Here is a 21,030-nt window from a genome sequence, read left to right on the forward strand (position 1 = left end):
GCCAGACAGGGCTACAAGTAGCTTCTCCTTTTCGGTCCTAACTCGAGAACGGGCCCGCTGTTGTAATTCAAATTTTGAGGCTGCACGGGTGACAGTCCCCCCCCCCCTCGCAGTGGGTTTGATTTCTCACCTTCGATAGGCTTGCCATACGTCCGGGATTAGCCCGGACAGTCCTGGTTTTATAGTGCTGTCCGGGATTGCAAAATGTCCGGGTTTTTGAGAATCTGAACATGAAAATAGCTACCGGTATTGAATATTCACGACCAGAATTTATGACCGGCAAGGATCGATTCTTTTCTATCTTCGAGAAATTGACTTCTGTACTTCCGTAAGCGTCTTGGTTGTCTTGCAAGCGTGTGAAGTAACTCGTCTACACGTGTTTTTGATAATTATAACTATATACAAGGGCTTTGCATTTGGCATAGGGCAAGAGAAAGTGTGTATTTATCGTTAACCTGCAGCAGGAATACAAATTCTTGAAACTGTGTAATGACAGTGAACGTGTGCAATGTACATACACTCTGTAATGGAGTATTTTCTCTTGCGCATAAAGGAAGAGGTGATATTGAAGACCACGTGAAAACATGTTAAACATAGGAGTGCTGTTAATCCTACTGCTTCAGCAAACATAAGAGAGTTTAGAAAATAATATTAATATTTTTTCTTGTACAATTTATAGTTTAATGTTCCAATAAAATATTTAGGCTTTTAAGTAATTTCCATTTATTTTTGTAAAAAGAAAAACAAATTTCAGCAGTAACGAGTTGATCGCGAATATGTCCTGGGTTGGACCCAAAAAAATATGGTAAGCCTAACCATCGCTATCACAAAAGTATTTTCTGTTATCGAAGTGGAAACACGAACGAAATGCCACCTTTCCAGGTGGTGACTATATCGGGCTGCAAATCGCAAACATGTAGAGAACATCTCACGGGTCGGCGGTTGAGAAACATTGAATTATACTAAAACTGAAAGAGGGAGATGACAATAGAGAAAAGGGAATAATGAGATACATATACTTTCATTATTCAGGGGTATAAAGTAAGAATAACACCCTCCTGCTTGACACTCCATAGACGTGATTACTAAACTTAACACGCCAAAGAGGTTGATTATTATTATTATCATTATTATTATAGATGTTGAGGAGTAGCCATTGCCTCCAACCAGGGTTGTTAAAGGTTCAGGAATTTTAAATAAATTCAATTTCGGTCCAGGAGAGAAAACCAGCAAGCGTAAATGTGTCCTGGACCGTAAATAACCTTTTTATCTGTAAAGCATTTTTATACGGTCCAGGAACCTTTTTTGCGGATCAATTTTTTCAGATCAATTTAAATACGGTCCTATTTTCAATTAAAGAATGCGGAACTTGGACCGAATTTAAAATGTGCGAGAAAAAATATGTCGGTCCTGTTGTGGAACCAAATAGAATCCATTAGAACTTATGAGTTCCTCGACCATTAACAATCCTGCCTCCAACCTAACCTCGGCCTTACTCCATCCATAAACTCAGCCAATGTTAAAATTTGCAATTTCACAATTTCTGTAGATCCAGCGTCATTCATATTGACCAACTGATACTTAAATGACGGCATCCAAAGCTACCAATCTTATTGATGTCGTCATGCCTTCGCCTCGTTTTTGAAACAACCATTTCTGGAGGTCACGGTACGATAACTCAACGTGTACAAATACGTCTAGATATATTTTAACTTTTTAGAGCATTTCGAAGGAATATGAAGTCATGGAACAATCTAACAGTTCGCTCGTAAAGATTTAGCAATATCTGATAAGGCGCAACCGTCGCGACTACATAAGAAACAATCACGTGAAGACAATTTCAATGGTGTTTGTCCATTATCTACCTTAAGAAAGCAGGAAATATCGTGCCAAGTCATTCCACCTTTCCTTCAATCGTTGCCAAGATACTCCCAAAGGTTACCGAGGACAAGAAAACAGTCTTGTCAGTAGCGAATGTGAAACACGCTTTGAAGAGCAATTGAACTTTAGCACGCAGGGAGGAAGGTAAGCTTTATATCTTTAGTTCGTAAGCCTTGCTGTAGATGTCAGTATTGTAGCTTTACTTGTTAAATTCTGAATTTCGCTACGCTTGTTTTTTCATTGGTTGCATTGTATTTACCGCTAGATTTGCATTACTAATTTTGGTTTTACCTGTCAATCCCTAAGTCTTGCAACCTTAACTTAATCGTTAATTACTGTATATAAAAAAGCTGCAAAAATTATTGTCCAGGATGAGTCAAGAGTCCCTTAATAGCCGTATAAAATGGAAAGAGTTATGCTGGGTACAATTGGTCATGATAGGTTAGATCAAGAGGGAACCATTGTTGTATGTGTCAAGCAGAGGTCCGCCATATTGAATTCAACTCGAAAATGTTAAATGGAAAGGGAGTGATATATCAAATCAGACTAGAATTTTACGAGAAATGCAGTGGTGAAGGTTTTTCAACGTATCTTTATATTTACATTTTATAGGGGTATTAAGGACTTGTGACTCACCCTGTATTTCTTCGAGACATTCTTCCCAAAATTGCTTTAAAAAACAGTACTTACTTGAGTGATTTGAGAGAAGTTATTCGTATAGACACAGTAATTACAAATGGAGGAAAAGGAGTGGTATGGTGGTGATATACAAAAAATGTGCGTTGGAAACATTGAAAGGAACAAAAAATATACACACAGGTGTATATCATATTTCATGATAAAGGAAAATTTGCGTTGGTCATGATCTAGCCGCTATAGGTTATGGGTTCGGGTCTTAGACAGGGCAATGTTCTATTTCATCTATTTCATCTAATCATTCATCTTTACTGGCACGGTCAACTTAAAGAGGTAGAAAAGATACTTAAAAATTAAACACCCACATCCACGATATGATGCTAGAAACATTAAGGCTCATAAATAAATAATAAATTCAATAAATATTTAACGTTTGTACATAATAATAACAACAAAATAACCATGAATCTTTTCTACATACGAGTCACCTCATACCTAAATGGATCTTTAATATCTATAAACACTGACATTCATTGAGAATCAAGTCATTTGTATTTTTAATTCTGTCCGACCCAAGTGTTGTAAACTTTCACCAGGCACTGAGAGTTTAACTAATGCCTAGGGAGACAAATTTATGGTAAATAAAAACTGAGGAGAGCGGTAAATAAAATGTTAGATCTGCAGTATATACCAGCGGTGGAAAAAAAATTGGCACGCACTTTTTCATTATGAGAGAAAACAACATACAAAAGAGCTATAAATTGATAAACTACTTCATTTTTATATACTGTACACATACACAAGTACTTAGCTGTCCAACCAAAAAGAAAACATCAACACAAAATCACTTCATTTCTAAATTGCATATCTCAAGTGATTTATTCATTGTTTGTATTTAAAGGATATCCTTGCTGTCCAACAAATAAAATAATCACTATTACACATACACAAACACATGTTGAAAATCACATGATGATAAACAACATTTATTTATGACTGAACACAAATGACACCATTGTTTCCCTTGATGTGCGGGAACAGACTAATCTTATTGCTGCTACAGCTAGCAAGTTCAATGAAACTGGAAGTTGAGTAGACATTCGGAGGAAGAAAGAAATGCAGCTTGACAGAGAGCGAAGTTTTCGAACTGAGATTATGTGCATGGGAAATCCTAATTTGCAGAGTCTTCCTGATGTGATCGAAGATGAAACATTCTTCAGCTGCAAGTGGTAGGAAACTTTAGGCAAACGTTTCGTTACAAATCGACAGTTTGCGCGCACAACCTCGATTTCCGGTTTTTGCGTGTTTTCTACTTAATTTGATGATATTTCACGGTTATTTCGCGAAAAAGCGTTCGTTTCGTGGAAAAGCAAACATTTCGCATTACTTCGCGAATAAAACTCCTGCATATTTCATCATTGGGGGTGTAGTTACGTGCAGAATGTTCAAAATTGCATCTTTTTTTCACATTTCGCGATTTCGCGCATCGCGAAAATTCAATGTCCCTACTAATGCCCCTTGATTTTGGACTAGATGTTTCGGAATTTCGTTCTTACAGTTCCCGATATCTTTAATCTTTAGTATCTGCGTTTGAGCCCGTTCGAGCTCAAGATTTTAAACTACGGAATTTTAATCGGAGTTCACATGAGAGTTTATCGCCATGTGTTTGCTTTCTACCAGATTGTACAACTTTCACTCTCCAACAATAAAAATAAGTTAAGATATCGGACAACAGTAGGTGCCTTTATCTTATGCCAAGCTTCCCGTTAGTCAACACGTTGCTGACGCACCTATATCAATTTGAACAAACAATAAAACTGTGTTAAAATTACATAAAGTAAGCACTTGTTGAGGAAGAGTATTCTTATATAGGACTTGGTCATAGAACAAACATTCATGTCAGAATTCAGAACAATAAGTATGTTACAATGTAAACACTGAATACTTTTTTATAGATAGATAGGAACTTGGCACAAGAAGTAGCAGTCTTAGAACACAATTTAAACATTTCCGTAAGGTTATGTTAACCTATTTTGACATTTAATTGTGTTGTCAGTCACTGGCGTACGCAGAGAGGGAGCTTATGGGGCTGCAGCACCTACCGAAATTTTGAGAAAAGCAACATTTTCAAACAAAAGCAGTAAAAGAATGTGTTAAAACCAGTGGTAAATGCAAACTCCCTTTTAAATAACTATTTTTGTCCTTGAACAACTTTTAAACCGAAGGTTAGAAGTGGTAATTATAAAGATTTTATACTGTATCCCGCCCTAGTATAATATCCACTTTATAATTCCAGTCCTTTCCGACAATATAATCCTGCGTACGGCAAAGTTCTCAGTAGTTCCTTATGTGTGCGTATTTAACATGAATGCAAGCATGAATCGTGTTTAACATGAATATAACGTTAGATTAATCAAATAGGTTAGATTAGTTAGGAATTTAGAATTGAGTAATATTTAACATCCCTGTAAACGTCGTCGTTACTGTAGAGCAGTTAATCATTATGAATTAAATGTATAGTCAGAATATTTTAATAACTTCCGCAGCTGACAACGTTATACCACCTAGCGAACCTACGACAGTGTTGACCGTGAAAGACAAAGCAAGGGATAATGGCTGATTTGAGATGACGTCATACTTCCACTGGAATACATGCATAGATAGTAGGCGTCGCGAGGAATAACTCGCTCCCAACTGAAAATGCACAACAGCTAGGCATGTTACGAAAATAATCTCACCTGACCCTCCATGCAGGCGCCCATAGACGGGCGGCATTTTTATCCTGATCTGAGGGCGGCAGGAATCAGTTGTGTTCTGTACAAAGACTGTTCTTGATATCATACTTAATTTTCAATATAACGATCCTATTACAAGTGCGATTTGAAAACTTCATGAAGTTTGAAGTGGATTGAAGACGTGACAGTGTGTCCTTTCTGATTTTTATTAGCAGATGCGGAGACCGCACTTACTGGTTACACTCCTTCTGGTATTCACTCATCTTCAAGATGACGTCAAGGCCTATAGAATTCTGGGAATTTTCCCCACGCCTTTCAACAGCCACAATGTGATATTCCAGTCGTTGATGAAGGGTCTGGCACGAAGAGGCCACGAAGTGGTGGTCCTGAGTTCGTTCCCTCAGAAGGAGAAGTTGCCCAATTATACGGACGTGAGCCTGGAGTTCATGCTGCCTTACGTGAGGAACACCGTCACCCAGTTCTTCATGAGCCAACACTCCGCTATGGAAGAGCTGTACATGATGAGGCATTTCGGGACGACCTTCTGCGAGATGGAGCTATCGTCTCCTCAGGTGCAAGACCTCATACGGAGCCAGCAGAGTTTCGATGTCGTCATCATCGAGGTGTTCTACTCGGACTGCTTCTTGGGTTTTGCTCACAGGTTCGGCGTTCCGTTCATAACCATCAGCTCCTTCTTTGCACCTCCCTGGGTGAGCGACCAGGTGGGAAACCCAGAGACCCTTTCCTTCATCCCTAACTATCTCTTCCCCTTCACTGACAGGATGGACTTTGCGGAAAGAACAGTCAACTTCTTCTTCGGGGTGTGGACCTCTCTAGGAAGACGCTTCAGGCATCTTCCTGAGCAGACGGAGCTAGCCAGGAATTACTTCGGAGCCTCGCTGCCGCCACTGTGGGAGCTGGAGAAGAACGTCAGCCTCGTTTTCCTGAACAGCGAGGTCAACCTTGACTACCCAAGACCAAATGTGCCAGCGGTGGTTGAGATTGGAGGTATACACTGCAGGCCACCAGAGGCGCTGCCCCAGGTAGGTGATCAATTGTTAGTTTGAAATTTTAATCATACGTACGAATGGCGCAGGACCGGGTGGTACAGGGGTACGATGTACTTCGAGGTACAGTACTTCTCTAAAGTCGTCAGTCAAAAATGTACTCCCTACAATCTGACATGGCAGATGCAAAAATGCTAGAGTTTGATGAAGCACAATTTAGTTATGAAGAACTTTCTTCTCGTCCACATTACCTCCAAAATCACACAGCTAGTCGGTTTACAACGCTGTGTCACAGAAGAACGTTACATGCAGCGGCGGCTCGTGACTTGTCAAAGATGCGTGCTACAACTGATGCTGTTTTTCATGTACTTACAATGACCTCCTAACCCCTCCCCCAACCCCCAACCACATGCCGGCTCCGTGGCCACGAACGTTAAGTGGTTGACTTTCGATCTCGCCATCGAAGTTCCGGGTTGGAGTCTCGGCACGGGTATGGGTATTCTTTGTGAATGCCCCTTCATTTTTATTTCATTATTACAAAGTATTACAAAGAATACCCATACCCGGGCCGAGACTCCAACCCGGAACTTGGATGGCGAGATTGATTGCCTTTAAATACAGTGCTGTTGTCAAGATGTTCTTTAACAGCATTGTCTAAACTGCTGGCAAAATCAAGGAGCCCTAAAAATACCCCAGGGTTTGCGGAGGAATCTGTTTCATCGTGGCCGGCCACGCACGGCCAACGCAAAAGCTCCACAGTGATGCAGTCTATGATTTTTGACAAGACGTGGCGATTTTTTTCAACTTGCTCATTTTGCGATTCTAGGTAAGCGTGGCTTAACTGCGTTGCCATGTTGACAGTTCCGAGAGAGACAAAATTTAACTCATTATTCATGTGCTTTTTGCTTTCACTATGCTTTCTCGTATATTCACATAAATGTCCTAGATCTTTTACCCCTCCTTCAGACCACGAATCATTACTTCCAAAAAGTATGCAAGGAAAACAGAATAATGCATTTCGAATTTGACACCCACAAAGCCATGGTTCACTATCGTACAGTTTTCTATTAAATCGCCTTTTATGCCTAGCGTTCTTACCTCCCTTTGCATTTTGCGATAGATCCAAATCTGGCAACGGCCGTCCTAGCGCTTTTATTTCCAACTTTTCTTCAAGTGTTCTTGAAGAGAAAGGTCGCTGCAACAAAGAATCCACCGAATTCATGGTACACTATAACATACACACTCACTTTCACTTCTAACAACAACAACAAAAAGCTAATCCTTCACAACAATGACCACCACTTCACAAGCCACGCGATTTTAACACAATGAAATGAACCGCGCGGAAAATTTTCGGGTCTGGAAGCCGGGGAAAAATGACTGTACTCTGTAAGTTTGTTTCTTGAATATTGAAGTGCTACATAAACACAAGGAAATATATTTATAACATTTAAAAACAGGTAATTTAGATAAAATATAAAATTTAAATTTCCTAAACATAAATAACATAGCAGAATCCACTCTCGGAAGCAAAAAAACACGGACTATAGTTTCAGAGTTGCAGTCTTTACAACTTACCACCGAAATAGATAAAAGGCTAAGGGGTAGTGTCAATTCGCGTTCCAACTTTTTGCAGATGCTGCTAATGTATACGACATGTTACAAACATTACATAAGTCTACATTGATAACGTATAGAACGTTTGAAAATAACATTAAAAAACGTTGTTCTGGCAGAGGCAATAGGTTGTCGTAGACTTTCTTCTTATCCTGAGATGGCACACTTACCGTGCTGAGTCTGCCTGCAGCACGCTAGCAGACGATTTTTCACGAGCCGAGACCCTATCCCCCGTACAAATCGAGGAGTGGGGGTGTACAGTGTTCATGCGCGGAGTGATGAAAAAGGGGGGCGAAAACGTGCTGTTGAGATTTTAGCACGGTACGCTATACCTTATAGCCCCAACAGCGTGAGGGAAATACGTGGCGCCGCTGGTAAATGTTGAGGCTCTTAACATGAGAAGTTTCATTTCACTTTGGGGCTTCATTCAACTTCTTGCATCTGTGAGATTTGTTTTTTTCTTCTGTTCATTTTAACAAATTTAGCAACGTGCTATAGCACGGTAGCACGTATTAAGCAGCCGCCACTGGTTACATGAAATAGTATTCTTGTGGAAATTGTTAACTCACGAAATAGATGATAAACATCACTCTGCCAGATTAATTTTCGAATCCCGTCGTCGAAAACTAGACTCAAGAATGGAGTTTTTCTTTTATAGAAGGCTAGATCGGAAATTCAAAGAAATCTCCATTGTGGAGAATGTGCTCCAGTTACAATACATTGTTAAGAATAATACCATTGACATCTTGTCTATGAACCTAAGGGAGCTCAGTAAAGCCACTATTTACACAATGGCTTAAGATTAAACATATAATTTCCTAATGAAATGGTGTGATAAAGTGTGTGTATGTACATATATATATGTACATAACTAATAATCTAAAATATATTTTATATCTACGAGTATATATTTTTCTTCTTCTATTTCTATATTACAGAAATATATGTAACTGTATTCACTATGTATCCATTATATGGGCTCTGTAATTAGGTATGTACCTGTTGAGTTCAATATATAAATAAATCAATTAATTTAATTAAATAAATCTGCATACTACAATTATGCATTATTATTCACAACATTCTTAAAATTTTCTGAGACATTTTCAAAATGATGATTTTGTTTAACGTTTCCAAAACGAGTGAAGTCAGAGTTTATTCTTAGTTCCCTTGAAAGGAAAAGACATGGAGTGTCAAATGAGCTCTCTAATTTTCTTGTTTAGAGGATACCAGCATCTTGAAATTTTCAAAAGAAGCCACGGTAGTTTGCTTGTAGACACACACAGTTTTGAAAATTTCTACAAAAACCAAGGTGGAAAAGTGGGATTTTGAGTCTTAATCAGCATGATCAGCATGATCTTTGCTCTCTCCTCTCTCTCTCTCAGTCTCTCTCTCTCACCTCCCGATAAAGATATCATAATTTCTTGCAGTTGCCTCCGTACCCCTCAAATCACAAACCTCTCTTTCGAACAAGTGTTATCGGGTTACCACCATACCACCATCAGGGAAATTTCTCCTATGCCCCATAAAAATGTCACCTTGCTCATTACGAAAGCGTAGTATTAAATAACCTGACGACAGATATATTGATATCACTACCCAATATTTATAATAATAATAATCCGTCGCGCAACAGCCGATGAAGGGCCTAGGCATACCTACCGCCTGTCGGTAAATTAAGTATTTTTGGCTTAAGTGTGTTCAAAGCTCAGCAGCAAGCAGACGTATCTCGTTTAAAATACATTCACTTTTGTTGTGGTCAAATTATTTTAACTGTAGCTGCATGTAACAGAAGTGATGAGCTAGTATTATTTACCTGGCATATGTAATGTTTTGTAATGGTTGGTGGCAGTCATTAACAGAAAACATATCAGTGTTAAATCGATGGCATTGTAAAATGATATCTATCTTTTGCAGTACCTCGAATACTTCGCTAGTAACGCTTCCAGTGGGTTCATCTACTTCAGTTTGGGTTCCATTCTTCAAGGTAGCGTAATGCCGCAAGAAAAACTGTCAATATTCGTGGATACATTCAAACACTTTCCTCAAAGAGTGTTGTGGAAGCTGGATCGAAACATTAGCGACCTCGATAGCCAGTTCATGCTCCAGAAATGGATTCCCCAGCAGGATGTATTGGGTAAATAAATAATAACGGTACTATGGAACAATAATGGTTACCTTGAGGAACATATTACACTACAGAAACATATTCGATAAATGATTATGCTAAACGTTTTGGCAAAAGGACAGTTTCTTTCGGCTAGAATCGCGCAGTTTCTCTCAACAATTTCATCACAATTTGTTTCAATGCGAGAAATGAAAAACTCTCAAATAAATTTAAGCAATCGCGTCCAGTCACGGACGCCTTTCGGTTGTAACAGTAGCAGCGACTTTCAACGAGAATATTACAATCCAGAAGTGTTCTTATTTCTATTTTCTTCAAATATTACTTGAAATATTGTGTTGTATGTTCTATGGAAATTACTCTCCCCCCTACAACAGATAGCAAATTGCATTTTTTGTGTCATTAGCCATTGTAAAAGTACAAGAATTATTAATGGGGATTGAAATGTCTATTAAGCTTTTAAACTTTATATTAGGTTATCATCTTGCTCACCTAATAGAACAGTCAATGTGTTCCTTCTTGAATGAGCAAAATATTATTAGATATTTCAATACCTATATTTGCATTGCATTCACTTCGTGTCAGTGTACAAAATTTACTAAACCTATTCACTTCTAAGCGTGCCTGTTCATCAAGCTTTCTTATGTTCGAGGATTTTCATGGGACATAGGTTGGAGTCCTTCACAAATTATCATAGACAACAGGTTGGAGTCCTTCACAAATTATCATAGACAACAATTTTATAGTGTGTTTTTCCCATTGAAACTTAACAAGGGCAACTGGAAACTTAAATTGATATTGTTGTTGTTCTTTGTAAAGTCGGAGACCTTCAAATGACGTCAAATATCTCTTGAATATCCCGGACGAGCCCCCACTCTGTACTCTTGTTTCATGCACATATCACTAGACTGACAACGAGGTAACGTACGGATGCTGAGATTACACACCTTACATATAGTTTACATGAAGCGTTGCTCACTGTATACGTTGCTTTAATATTGCATTTTAGGTTAGTAAAGTCATAAGAAAAACTACTCATTAGTAAACTTTTGCTAGAATTTGAAAGGATAAACTTTGCTGGTTCCGTATAATATTTACGCGTGATGTAATAAAATTTGTGTTTCGTTCAAGGTCATCCAAACATCAAATTATTCATAACACACGGTGGTCTACTGAGCTTGCAGGAAGCAGTGTATCATGGTGTCCCTCTTGTTGTAATCCCTGTAAACGCTGATCAGAGGAGAAACGCAAAAAGAGCTGTCAATCTGGGCATTGCAGTTGAGGTGGATTACCACACACTTACCAGTAGCAGTTTGATGGTTGCTGTGTCTAAAGTAATCAACGATACAAGGTAATAATTAAGCAACTATTTTTCAGATTCACTGAATGTCTATATGTTATTTAAACTTATTTAGGCTACAATGGCTATTGATCGCAAAGACAATGTAGTCTCCAAAAATTACTTTTCAATTCTGTTATGAAAGGAACATTTCTATTACAAACAATCTCTATTTCAAAATGCTATGTTGGTACAATATGTCGCAATTATTTAACACAAAACTATGGTGTAGCGACCAAAATAACTCGATCGATTTAAAGTTTCATTTCCTACCTTTTTTCTCACAAGCCAATAATGAAACATGATAGTTTAAGTTTCCTTTGTTGTTTCACTACTTCACCACTTCTACTACATTCCAATTCTGATCTCCTCTCACATTCTTCACTATGTCTTCACCTTGGTTTCCCGTTTGTGACCTTTTGACCACTCCTATCTTTCTATTGTTTAAATCTTTCCCTCCTTTCTCACACTGTTCCACACAGTGGTGTTTTGTTGACATTTGACTAGCTCTTGCGCACTTCATGTCCTCAATGAAGTCTTCCTCCTCATATGCCCGCTGATTCTTCTGACCTTCCTATTCCTAAGGAAGTTCAATTCCATCTTGTTCCTGCTCTTCATGTTGTTCCAAGGCACTTAATCATCTTCATGTTAGTATCTTTACACATCGCATCCGTGAATATATTAGTTATTGCTAAGCAAATCACCAAACGAACATTTGCCGGTCACATCACTTTTACTTCTTTAAAACATTCATTTCATCTAGGTACAAGGAAAACGCAAAACTCATCTCGAGAAGATTCAGGGACCAGATCGCTAGCCCATTGGATCGAGCCATATTCTGGACAGAATACGTCATCAGACACAATGGTGCACGCCATCTGCGAGCAGCTTCCGTAGACTTGAGTTGGTATCAATACTTCCTTCTAGATGTAATCGGTGTCGTCCTGCTTCTGTTAGTCTGTGCAGTGTGGTTGCTGGCTTTGACGGCAAGAAGAGTTTGGAGTTCGCTGCCGGACAAGTCAAGGAGGAAAACGAGAAGTTTTGCAAGGAAATTTAGATACGTTCTTTTAATCTTTCTGCGGACGTTCTCTTTTGAATCTCGGAAGAAATAAGAATATAATTTATTTACTACACTCTACTACATTCTTCGCTCTGTGAACAGGAGGGGGCAGGAGAGGGGACTGTGTGGGTTAAAATCTGCTGAAATCACAAACAATACATACCTCTGCAAGTAAAATCAGACACGAAAACAAAAAAAATACACACCATTATAAAATTAAACACGAGAGATTATTACTAGCACATTTTATAATACAGGGGAACCCAATACGTTGAAAAGAAAATAACATTGAATGCTAAACAAAAATATAACTTGTAAAGAATGTAAACAAAAGTCAACATATCTAGGTATTTATAAACAAACATATATTTTTAATGGATGTCCAAAAATGAACAGTGTTATGTACTTGTATTTTCAATATTGCCTACGGTATATAATGAACTATTACAATCAGTACAATTCTATATTTAAGTGTGTGTGTATTGTAGATTCTGTAATCAATTTACTTAATATTTCAATCGACAATTTTCATAAACTTATTTTTATAATTTAATAAGTATTTTTAGATCTAAGTTAAAGTGTGTGCAATAAATGTTATTAGTAAATTTGTATTTGTGTTTCTTTTTGTTTGTTCTCTCAAATAACATCTATGGTCTGTTCTCGTTGGTAGAGGAGATGATAAAACATTCATCTCTATTAACAAAATACTCAACGGGATTGGCGGATTCAGCGGGAGGTGCACAGGGGCACGTGCCTCTCCCAAAAGGTATGACCAAATATTATAAAAAATAATGATAGCATTATATTACAAAGGAGAAAAATGTTCGAGGAATCCTATTCTAGACAAGAAAAGAACAAAAAGAAGTTTAGCACAAATTCATTAATCGGATTTGTGCTCTGCCTCTCCTCTCTCTCTGTGTGTTACTGCAATTTTGTAACTTTTTCTGTTTCCCTCTTCACATCTTCTCTCTCCTATTTGTAACTCTCTCTCATCACTAGGAATAGGAAGTTGATGAAAAATCATCTTGAAGACAGTGCTAAAGCGGGCAGTAGTCTTGTTTCCCCTTTAGAACCAGGAAACATTTTGATTTTGCATTTTTTTTTGTATTTTCCGGCCATTTTTTTGGCTTTTATGTAGTTCTTTGGCATTTTTTGCCATTCTTGTTGCATTTTTAAAATCAGTTTTAGGTTTCTTTATGGTTCCTTATTGTTGTTTCGTGAATTTTACATGCATTTGCTGCAATAACTTATAATTTAAATTTCCTAACATGGTATTCTTAACAAGTAATCTTTTTTCGTGCCTAGTCAGGGATGTCGCATGTTCAAGGTAAGAGGATACACAACACTGTGGCGTATGATGTAACTTGTTCCCAGGTACCCACAATAGCTGATAAGGATTCGCATGATGTTGCGCAATGTGGACAACACGTTTCACTTGGTTTAGTTCCACCAAGACGTCCTAGTGTGTGTGTGTGTATATATAATACAATGCATTTGTTTTAATGTTTTATGACGATTCATGTTACCGCTTCTTAACTGGGTACAAAACGTATTTGTGTGTTCTTTACAAAATAAAGAGGATGGGATTATATTTATGATGCCTTTCTCTGATAAGCATGGCATAAGGAGTAATAGTGGTAGTGGTTACCGTAATGGATTCCTACTCAAATGGTTGTAGGTTCATTTCCAACGGCGGCGCCAGGATTAATCATGTAGGGGTGCTCAGGGGGTGCGGAAAAGAAATTTAAGGGGTGCGATGCTGAAAAAACAAGAAACATGCATGCAACTTTTCAAAACTGGGGGAGCAAAGTGACAATACTGGGGGGGGGGGGGGGCAAGGACAGTTTACTTTCTCTTGGTAGATGGTTTAGCATAGTATGGGAGCAAAAAATAACAAAAAGCGGGGCGCAACTGCTACCATAATCCCCACCACTGATTAACACAACTTACTGACTGAAATGAACATATATAACTTTAGATTGGCATTCATTTTCCAGGAATGCCTCCCCCTGGACGTCCATGATGATATGTATTAAGTCTTATACTCCAAGAAAGTGGTCATACATTGTAAACATTCAGATATACGTTTCAGTCTTATTGAACTATTTAGTGAAATACAAAATTAAATTATCCTTGCCTTTAAAACACAAATTTGAACCTTTTCAATGTAATCAATGGTGGTATAAAATACATAGTACATTGTACCTCCCGTCTGCCACTTCAGGACAAAACGCGAACTGCACAGCAACTTCGTCTTCGTTAAAATCCTCTCTGCCGCACTATCCCCAACAATTTCTAGAACAATGGGCCTCTTCCTAACAGTTTTTGAAAAAGCCTGAAATCGTATGTTTACTAGACATGTTACGTGGAACAAATACATAGAACGTATTAACAAGAAAACTACCCTTCACGTTACGACTCGCATTAAATAATTTCCCAAGCACGACTTGGTGATACCTTGAAAGCATCTGAAATATTTGCTCCAGTGTGAGGCGGAAAATAAACCGTTTATCAACAATCCCCCCCCCCAAAAAAAAACTCATTTAGTTATAGGCAATTATCGAAAACCACAAACAGACCACTTGAAGAAACAAAATAAGAAAAAAATCATAACAACAATGGTGACGAAAGAAAAGAAACGGCCGCTGATCTTTACAGAGGCTGCCGCCAGTACAGAAAAGTTTGTATATCGGCATCTCTTTCAGTGCTTGTCTGTTGCATACAATAATAACGGCGTTACTTCAGTACCTAACACTCGGCGCTCAATAAGACGACATGACACAATACTACACTCTAAGGGTTAGTGCTCTCAGTTGAACGAGGGGGTGCTGAAGGGGGTGCGGAAGAAAATTAAGGGGTGCGCAAGCACCCCCTCGCGGCCCCTGGCGCCGCCCCTGTTCATTTCTCTGCGGTGGCCAAATCTCTTGTTAAGCTCTAATTTGTTTCTGTTTGACCGTTGAGAGATTATAGGGTGAAATCTCTGCATTTCAACAAAGAAAGATAACTTTAGTATTGTTATTACAAATACAAAATTAGAATTTGTGTTTCAAGTTGTCTAAAAGCACGTAAAATAAAAAAAAATCCTACGAGGAAGATTTTACATTGCAGAGATATTTCTCCGCTTTGCGAAAAAAATGCATTAAATATGGTAAGTATTAGATAACCAATTGATTGTTTGCTTTTAGTATGCGATCAATCTTACAGTTGATGAACGCCAGACACAATATTTTGTGCAACTAAAGGGAATCATCTCTTTTTGTGACGATAAGGTGTTCACAGATTTCATCAATTAATATTTAAAAGTATGTTGTAGAGTTATTGTTCAGGTATATTCAGACATACATTCTCATGTATTTATTTTCTCTATGTCCTTCGGAAACCTACCGGGTGGCCAGAATTAAAGTTACCCAACTCAGAGCCCTCTGTAGCCTGTTTGAGGCATCGTAGAACTCTGAAATTTGGTGAATGCACTATGCAGACCATGGGGAAGAGGTTAGCGATAAAAAATAGTTCAATTCTTCGCCACCAGGTTGAAATGTGGCGCTGTACTTCCATGATGGGTTGTAATAATACGCAAACTGCTCCATTTGGTTATGGATTTGCCTTTACCTTGCAATCTTGCAATAAACGAGAGATGATTTTCTGGCAAATTCCAGCCACTAACAAATGTCTTTCTAATTAATAACCAACTAGAAGCGTGATTTAGCTGAGTTATGGAAGTACAGCGTCACATTTCAACGTGGTGGCGGAAAATTGAACTTTTTTTTATCGCCAACCTCTTCCCCATGGTCTGCATAGTGCATTCACCAAATTTCAGAGTTCTACGATGCCTCAAACAGGCTACAGAGAGCTCTGAGTTGGGTAACTTTAATTCCGGCCACCCGGTAGGTTTCCGAAGGACACAGAGAAAATAAATACATGCTTCCCCAATCTACCATTCTCGGACAGACTGAATGAAAAACAAAATTATTTAAAAGAAAACTATACGTTTATCACCAATGAGACACAATATGAAATTATTATTATTACAAATTTCAAAAATAATTTAACCTCAATTTCACTTCGCAATGTACCCTATTTTGTAATGCGCGAAAAATTATGAAACTGTTTGTATTTTAAACGTAATGACTTCCTATTATTCACTTAACTTTTTCACATATCTATTGTGCAGTTGGCAACCTTGAATTATGTCTTGTATAAGTTAGGTTCTCTAATATAAAACGTCGTTTTTCCGGAAACAATTGGTGATCGCTGGGTCTCTAATGTAGGGTTTCGTGAAATTCATTACTTTGAAAGCTTCATATGATAGTTGAAGCCGCTGAGCAGGAAAATACTCAATGCTGGGGTTATTACTTGCATTGCTTATCTCCTACGAAAACTAAACTTCATTTTTATTTTGCAGTCTTGCGCTGATTCTAATCGTTTTCTCACTTTTAAAAGGCTTTCTTAGAGCACAGAGCAATTTAACCAGCCAGTATCTCAATGTGCTATAATAGACTTGCAGTGGCTTGAATTGTTTTGGGTAGGGAAAATGTAAAGAAAAGGAACGTTTTTGTGGTTATTAAAATCAACTTTCTTCAAAACAAATTATTTGAAGAGGTAAAAGGGGGTGTAATGTGGATCAAACAGTTTAGGTGCTAGTGTACCACATAGTTCCTGCACCACTGTTTAAGGACCCCGCACACTGAAACACGGAAAAATACGGCAACATAATTTCTGTCATCTGCTTCTATTGAAATCATATGGTGTAACGCTTACTACAGGGGAACGGATGGAACCGAAGCACGAAATTTCCGGCTAGAAGTCTGCAGGGTATCTTGAGGGTTATGGCCCATTGAGACGCCGGAAGCGAAACTGTAGTCTAGAGAATAAAATACAGGAGAAAAATCGATCAGAAATTGTAAATAATATTATTCAAATCAGTGAGATGATGATGCTGATTCTGGAGTTGGAAACCTGATTTCTTATGAGTTGGCAACCTGATTTCCTATGAGTTGGCAACCTGATTTCCTATGAGTTGGCAACCTGATTTCCTATGAGTTGGCAACCTCATTTCCTATGAGTTGGCAACCTGATTTCTTATGAGTTGGCAACATGATTTCTTATGAGTTGGCAACATGATTTCTTATGAGTTGGCAACCTGATTTCCTATGAGTTGGCAATCTGATTTCTTATGAGTTGGCAACCTGATTTCTTATGAGTTGGCAACCTGATTTCCTATGAGTTGGCAACCTGATTTCCTATGAGTTGGCAACCTTATTTCTTATGAGTTGGCAACCTGATTTCTTATGAGTTGGCAACCTGATTTCTTATGAGTTGGCAACATGATTTCTTATGAGTTCGCAACCTGATTTTTAAGGAGTTGGTAAATTTATTTCTATTCATAGCCTAGGACCACGTGACATTGTGAGATAGCCCATATCTTGGCAAATACTGTTTACTTTCAAGAAGGCGAAACTGATGATGGTAAAGCTGAAGCACCCCCCACCCCCTGCACATTGCAGCATGCCATGATAACATATCTGGAGGGGGATGTAAGCACGAAAAAGTCAGCCTCACTTCCACTTAGTAGACCCCGGTAACTGTAATGTTGCCAACGAGGCTCTGGCGCCTTGACTTACAGCCAGTATAATCCTCTGTGGGATTTGTGTGGTGTGATGTGTACGTGTTTGTTGTGATTCTCTCTTCATCCATTTCATCTTCACCAATTCATACTCATCTTTGCGATTTGTTAAAGTGGCAGGAAAGCGACGTAGAACAGAACAATCAATCAAGCAAGCGTATGGTGAGATAAGGAGGTAGGAGCATGCACGTTCAAAATCTTGGTCATTTGTGGAGGTGACGTAATCGGCACCACGCTTTAACTCCACAGGATTCCCGTCACGTAGAGGCTGTGTGAACCCCAGAACCGGGAACATTAGGAGTTTCAGGGGTGACCTTCTGGTAAGGTACCCACAAAACTCAACCTCACTTTCACGTAGTATACCCCGCTAACTGCTTCTTGCAGGATAACGAGGCTCTGGCGTCTTGACCTACGGCCACTATAATCCTCTGTAGGGTTGTGTGTTCGTCCTGCGTTTGTGTGTGATGAGTGCCCCTATACAGCCTCAGCTTTTAACCTACGTAAGGAGATTTTAGACCTGAGAGACAGGGTAGTTGTAGTTCTTGTTAAGTAACGAATGAATGCAGTGGCGGCGATTGGGTTCCAAAACTAGGGGGACAAGGTGCAAATAGTGCGGGGAAGGACAATTTACTTTCCATTTTTACATAAGGTTAGCATAGTGCGGGGGCAAAAGTAGCAAAAAGTGGGGGGCAACTACTCCCCCACCCCCTTTACCGCCGCCACTGAATGGATGAATTAGTTTAAAATGAGTTTGGAAGTTTTCAACAGACATTTTATTTTCTTAGAGGCCTGTACTCAATTTCGTTTTACTTAAGGGGTTTTATCCCCGTATTACACAACGGGCAAAACTAGGCTACGTGCTGAAGCGCCTGTAACATAAAAAAAGCAACCAATCAATCAATATTTGAATTAATCATGCACGAGTCCACCTGCCCCGAGAATCAAACTCTGATCGCCCGCGTGGCAGTCAGAAGCTCTACCGACTGGGTCACCGCGACTCTAGAAGGTGAAATTAGTACAGTGGGATCCATGAGTATTACCTTGCAAATTGTACATCACCATGTTCGTGCACTTTGTTTGACCCAATAAGAGCTTCAAGAATTAAAAGAAAACTCAAAAGAATCTGTTGACAAGTTCTTCACCAGGACACATAAAAAATCCATCGCTTAAAAACACATAAGATGTAAGAGAAAAATTAATGCAATTTGGTCATAGACAATTTGCACGGTAATACTTATGGATCACACTGTACATACATTTCTGGTCAACCTCCCATAGGAAAAGTACGTGTAGATCTTTTTGCCGCAAATAAACACACAGGAAAGAAAGAAACAGATTCGTGAGAGTCAAAATGTAATTATATAATTTCCAAAGCGAGATAAAGATGGCCATTACGTCACCACTCGTGATTTGCCAGATTGTTAATCTTTCGCGGCACAGTGAGGTTTGCACTTCAGATATTATAGTCTGTTGAGCTTTTGATAAGGTAAGTTGGATATTTCTTCAATATACTTTTACTCATAGTGCTTCCAATGTACGTATTTCAGCAATAGCTTGAGTTTCGTTGTCTGAAAGAGAGATAACCTACACGTACAGTGGGATCCTTGAGTATTACCGTGCAAATTGTCCATGACTATTTTCATTCATTTTTCTCTTACATCCGATGTGTTTTTAAGCGATGGAGTTTTATGTATGATGGTGCAGAAGTTGGCAACAGCTTGTTTTGAGTTTTCTTTTAATTCTTGAAGCTCTTATTGGGTCAAATAAAGTGCACTAACATAGTGATGGACAATTTGCACGGTAATACTCATGGATCCCACTGTACGTGTAATAAATCAAGTATATGTTTGACACACTCAGCTCATGTCATGTAGTTGACTCAGTGGCGAAGCGCGTTGACTGAACCTTCATCAACTTCATCTAATTACAAGGGCGTATCCAAGGGTGGGGTATAGGGGGTTCGGACCTCCCACAAATTCCCTTCTTCTTTTTGAAAATACTATGGCAAATTCAGCATACTTTCCGATGAGACATTTCATGTATAGTAAATGGAACAAAAATATTTACACTTGCAATAACTTAATTTTGTCTAATACGTGACACAGTGTAGATATTATTTCTCATGTTACAAGCATAGAAACACACTTTTGATGTTTCGTTTCCGGAGAGCACACGCTCCCTTAATCGGACATTTATTTTTAGTTTGAATAATGTTTGATGAAGGGAGCGTGTGTTTTCGTCAAATGTAACATCATTATATTCTTCTAACTGTAAACTACAAAAAATAAAACTCTACAATGAACACAATGCGTGCAAAGATGAAAAAAAGAAAAGAAAACGAAACTGAATACACTTGAGTTTAATGACTTCGCACTTCTTAAGTATTTTTCTCCGTATAAATCTCTCTGAAACTGTAACATGTATTATTTACATATAAAGCTGGGAAATGATTTTAATGTGTTATAAATTATAGCCAAAGAGAAATATTGAGTATATGTCAGTGGTTCCCAAAGTGTTCCGTCACTGCCTTATAATCAAGGGGTTCGAATTCCACTTTAAACTGTAGGTCCAGTCCCAATTAGCCTTACTGTGCATAAAGTGGACTTAAAGATACAAATTCAACCCAAAGTGGGCGCCGCAGTGCCCTGGGGAGCCACGAAATGTTCCAATATTTCTTCCGATGAGACAGTTAATGTGGCAGGTATAAAAATTCTCTCTGTGTGCCCGGTTTGTGGATTCTGAAAATAACACCCACTACACTGGGTAGTGACACCAGCTGAAAATCTGACTTCAGTGAGATAGAGTTTTGGTACAGAAAGTGAAGTTTATGTTTTTTTAAACAAATAATACATGCAAAGGTGAAATACTAAAAACAAATATATTGCATTGTGTACAAGACAGTAAGAACAAACTATTGTTAGTGTGTGAAACTCGATTTCTAGAAAAACATGATTCACTTCATGTTTTTGTTAAATTTCTTCAACCTTGTTAGTTAAGTGGAGTTGTC

At 38.5% G+C, this 21,030-nt stretch overlaps 1 protein-coding gene across 1 annotated transcript in view; it reads left to right on the forward strand.

Annotated features, from left to right (window-relative positions):
- The first annotated feature begins 1,881 nt into the window (after nucleotides 1-1,881).
- LOC146000168 (uncharacterized) overlaps nucleotides 1,882-21,030 on the forward strand; it is a 39,697-nt gene continuing 20,548 nt past the window's right edge. Inside the window, exons 1-5 of the mRNA XM_083137509.1 lie at nucleotides 1,882-2,025; nucleotides 5,465-6,295; nucleotides 9,794-10,013; nucleotides 11,133-11,352; nucleotides 12,104-12,449. Of these exons, the coding sequence (XP_082993635.1) occupies nucleotides 5,468-6,295; nucleotides 9,794-10,013; nucleotides 11,133-11,352; nucleotides 12,104-12,449 (1,614 nt within the window). The 5' untranslated portion in view covers nucleotides 1,882-2,025; nucleotides 5,465-5,467. The remainder of the gene's footprint in view (nucleotides 2,026-5,464; nucleotides 6,296-9,793; nucleotides 10,014-11,132; nucleotides 11,353-12,103; nucleotides 12,450-21,030) is intronic.

The sequence above is a fragment of the Lepisma saccharinum genome, chromosome 16 (genome assembly GCF_977018435.1).
Source record: "Lepisma saccharinum chromosome 16, izLepSacc3.1, whole genome shotgun sequence".
NCBI lineage: Eukaryota > Metazoa > Arthropoda > Insecta > Zygentoma > Lepismatidae > Lepisma > Lepisma saccharinum.